The sequence below is a fragment of the Bidens hawaiensis genome, unplaced genomic scaffold, assembly GCF_021521415.1.
Source record: "Bidens hawaiensis isolate Kalapana, Puna unplaced genomic scaffold, B.hawaiensis_p1.1 tig00040384_1, whole genome shotgun sequence".
NCBI lineage: Eukaryota > Viridiplantae > Streptophyta > Magnoliopsida > Asterales > Asteraceae > Bidens > Bidens hawaiensis.
The window spans coordinates 92,093-96,412 of NW_027497126.1; the positions used below are offsets into that span (position 1 = coordinate 92,093).

The 4,320-nt window shown below is 32.8% G+C and overlaps 1 protein-coding gene across 1 annotated transcript; it reads left to right on the plus strand.

Annotated features, from left to right (window-relative positions):
• The first annotated feature begins 1,455 nt into the window (after window positions 1–1,455).
• On the plus strand, window positions 1,456–3,503 carry LOC143592045 (protein FAR1-RELATED SEQUENCE 5-like). The gene is made up of 4 exons (XM_077072063.1): window positions 1,456–1,707; window positions 2,006–2,387; window positions 2,508–2,569; window positions 2,880–3,503. The coding sequence occupies exons 1-4, from the start codon at window positions 1,456–1,458 to the stop codon at window positions 3,501–3,503; spliced, it is 1,320 nt and encodes a 439-aa protein (XP_076928178.1).
• The last annotated feature ends 817 nt before the right edge of the window (window positions 3,504–4,320 follow it).

Here is a 4,320-nt window from a genome sequence, read left to right on the forward strand (position 1 = left end):
TAGCATGGCCAGACTCGCTCTTCGAATAAACCAATATATCATCAATGAACACGATCACTGATTTGTCTAACGTCGGTCGACATACCCTATTCATCATGTCCATAACTGCCGTTGGAGCATTGTCAGACCTAACGACATCACGAGGAACTCGTAGTGTCCTTATAGCATTCGAAACGCTATCTTAGGGATGTCGACCTCTTTCACATCAGCTGTTGATAGCCTGATTTAAGATCTATTCGTGAGAATCAAATCGCACCTTGTAGTTGATTAAACAAATCATCAATCTGTTGCAATGGATACCTGTTCTTCATCGTAAGCTTGTTCAACTCATGTTAGTCTATACACATTCTCATACTTCCATCATTATTCTTAACAAACAACACTGATGGGCCCTACGAGGAAACACTTGACCTTATAAAACCTTTGTCGAGGAGTTTTTGCATTTGGGACATCAATTCCTTCATCTCGGACGGCGTTAGGTGGTAAGGTGCTTCCGTGACGGGTTGTGCTCCTGATATTAACTTTATCCGGAACTCTACCTCTCGCTCCGTTGGAAATTTTTTATTTTCATTAATAAGCCTTTAAATTTCATTAGCAAAATGCATCTTTAGAAGAATCGAGTCGAGTTTCAAACGAATCGAATCAGTTTTTTCCATCTTTGAATGCTTCATATCAGTTTTATGTAGAATATGCTAATAAAGGCGGTTTTTCAGTAAGTAAAGGTTCTCAAACCGAAAAGAATGGTTTTATACAGTATAATTATTTTATATGTTCAAAAGAGGGATCTAAGCCACAAAAGAAATTTGATTCTCTTGGAGAATTTCATCAAGGAAAAAAACAAAAGAAGTATAGGAATAGGCCTTCTATCCGAACTGGTTGGCTAGCACAGATTGCATTATGTACTACTTATGGTGGCAAATCATATAAGATAAACAAGTTTATTGAAGAACATAATCACACTTTAATTTCCCAAGAAGATATGCACTTTCTCCCTTCATCACGAAATTTGACAGTTATGCAACAAAAGAGGTTATATTCTTTATCCACACTAAATCTAGGTCCCGTTAAATCATTTAATATTTTGAGGATAGAATATGGTGGTTTTGATGATGTTGGTGTAACTGTTGCGGACTGCAAGAATTTTAAAAGAAATATAAATTGCTATATTGGAGAATTTGATGCCGAAATGATTGTTCAACGGTTATTAAACAAGAAAGAGTATCTTCATGATTTTTCTTTTGACTATACTGTGGATGATAGTGGCTGTCTAACTTGATTATTCTGGGCAGACGAACTTTGTAAAAAGAAGTATTTGACTTTTAGTGATGTAAAATCCTTCGATGTAACATTCAATACCAATAAGTAAGGTTTTCTTCCTTTTTATTTATTTATTTTTTAATAGTTAAACATTTTACATTTCCCTTTATTTTGATTCTTTTTGTCCATAGATACAATATGGTTTTTGTTCCGTTCACCGGAATTGATAATCATTTTCGCAATGTTAATCTTGGAGCTGATCTTATTGCAAAGGAGACAATTGAATCCTATACATGGTTACTAACATGTTTTTTGAAAGCATTTGTGCGTCAACCAAAGTTTGTTGTTACCGATCAAGATCCCGCCATGAAGCAAGCCATTGAATCCATTTTTACTGAGAGCGGGCACAGATTATGCATGTGGCATATAATGAAGAAAGTAGCTGATACGGTTAGTATTATTGCTAAATTTCTGAATAGAGTAATTATTTTTCTAAGCAGAGTAATTATTTTTTTTGTTTTTAGTTTGTGAGATTGCTCATAACGTTATACTGTGATTAAAAACTCATCTTGAGTAACTATTTCGTGTAATTTGAATAATTGTAGGTTGTAGAGTTTAGATTTAGAGTAAAGATTTTGCAATAAAACTTCAATGTTTTAAGTAGAGTAATTATCTTTTTAAGCATTTTTTTAGTTTCATATTACAAACTATATTCTATCATGATCTTAAATCTTTCTTTTGTTTTCAGGTTGGGCCCACATTGTGTAACAATGAGGACTTTAAGCGTCGTATTTGTAACATAGTTTGGACAGATTCCATTGAACCTGATGAGTTTGAGATGACATGGCATGAAATAGTGAATGAATTTGGTCTTATTGATAATTCTTGGATATCTACTATGTTCGGTTTAAGATCAATGTGGATTCCAGCATATTACCGTGATGAGCCTTTATCGGGTCTTATGCGTACTACATCAAGGTTTGAGAGTAAAAACCAATTCTTTGGTCTTGTTTCAAACTCACAACTAACTCTTGTCGAGTTTTTTAGTCATTTTGATATGGCGCTTGAAACTCAAAGATATGCTCATCGAAAAAATGATCATGACATGATGAATACGAAACCTGGTGAATGTACTGAATCAGAACTTGAGGCTGATGCTCTTAAGAGATACACCAAGACAATTTTTTGGGATGTTCAAGAAGAAATATATTTTAGTATTAACTGATGTCATTCCGTTGGCATTGTGGAAGATGGACCGAATGCAAAAATCTATGTTAAAGATAAAGAAGCTTTTGGAAAAGGTTTCCTTCATGTACTTTTTTAGTGTATTTTTTATGAATAATATTTTGTTGTCTTTGTTGTAGAGTAATTATATTTATAAGTAGAGAAATTATGATGTTAAATGTGACAGATAAGATTATTTTTGTTTTTTTAATTGTAGAGTAATTATGAGTATAATTAGAGTAATTATGATGTTCATTACGATATATCAAAAAAATTTTTGGTAGTGTACATACTCTTGAAATAAAACCATAATTTTGTAAGTAGAGTAATTATTTCTAAAATTAGAGTAATTATGTTATTGAAGCTTTTTTTTTAACTAAATGTTTATTATTTCACAGGTATCCGTCATTGTTGCTGATAATGATTTTTTTGCTTCATGTAGCTGCAAAATGTTTGAGCAATATGGTTTGTTGTGTCGGCATGTTTTTGTTGCGTTTAGCGTTTTTGAGATTGATGAGATTCCAAAGAAGTATATTTTGAGGCGTTGTAAGAGGGAAGCAGTTTCAAATAAAAGCAAGTGTTCGATTTTTGGTAAAGATGTTGCTAATGGCAACATTGATAAGGCTAATGAGATTGTCCGCGACATAATGTTTGCAACTGAAAATATATGTAATATGTTTTTCACGGACATAGAAATATTAAGCAAAGTTAGAGATCAAATTAATGGCATGAGGGAAAAGGCAGAAGAGGGTTCTCAAGCTAAACTGATTTTGAAGAAAAATTATATGTTGGCTTCTCTTCTTGGATATTATCAACCGTCAACGTCTACTATTCAAGTTCCAACTGGTATTAGAAATAAAGGGCGCGGTTCTCACAAAAGATTTAAGTCATTAAAAGAAATAGCAGCCAGTCGTGCTGGGAAACGGTCAAGAGTTTGCTCGGTGTGTGGTGAGGGAGGTCATGATATTCGAACATGCAAGAAAATGCCTGTTTATCCTCCTAAACATCCACATGGACCATAGTTTTATATTGGATATATACTATATTGTTCTTTAGATTTTACAAAGTGTAATAAAAGGTATGACGAATACTTGAAAGAATGAAAAAAAATACTGCAATTATAGGTTTTTTTTTCTAACACGGTAAATTGTTTGCAATATAATAACTTTCTTTTATTAACTAGTGTAATTGTTGTGATGACTACTGGAATAAACATTTTAACCTTCACTGTAATTGTTATAACATAATTTGATATTTGGACAAACAATTTTATAAGTCAACAATCACATGCAATCACATAACTAGAGTAATAAAAGCAAACAACGAGAGTAATTTTACATGCTTCAAATTCTAGTATAATAAAAGAGTAATAAAAGCATACAACAAGATTAGTTTTACCTGCCTCAAAATTCTAGTGTAATAAAAGCATTACATGCTTCAAGACAATGTCATCACATCTAAATTCAACCTGCCACGTCTATATTTTTCCAGACAGAAAAACAAAACAAAACACAAAAAAAAAACAGTCTTCTTCAAATTCATACAAACTTTCCTTGTCTATCCAGTATCTTTTCAAAGCAATTCTCATTCAATTTCTCACGTTCCGTTGGATCAACGCCTTCAAATTTTAATGCTTTACTCACGAGTTCGTCCTTTGCTTTGTTTATGTCGGATAAGAGCATCTTTGACAAAAACTTATGCCTCAATTCATTGATTTGCTTTTGTTGAGCTTTTTCATCATTTGAGAACCCACAAACCCATGCATCTTCACCTTTATATGTCTCCATATGCCGCATTAAATAAACACCACAGTCGATCTTGTTTATTTCGGTCCTCCAC

What these genes read in the sequence shown, in the direction of transcription:
- LOC143592045 (XM_077072063.1), top strand. Translation starts at nt 1,456, where the DNA reads ATGGTTTTTGTTCCGTTCACCGGAATTGATAATCATTTTCGCAATGTT. An exon ending in GAATACGAAACCTGGTGAAT is followed by an intron (nt 2,388 to 2,507) that starts GTACTGAATCAG and finishes GCATTGTGGAAG; the next exon opens with ATGGACCGAATGCAAAAATC. An exon ending in TTGGAAAAGGTTTCCTTCAT is followed by an intron (nt 2,570 to 2,879) that starts GTACTTTTTTAG and finishes ATTATTTCACAG; the next exon opens with GTATCCGTCATTGTTGCTGA.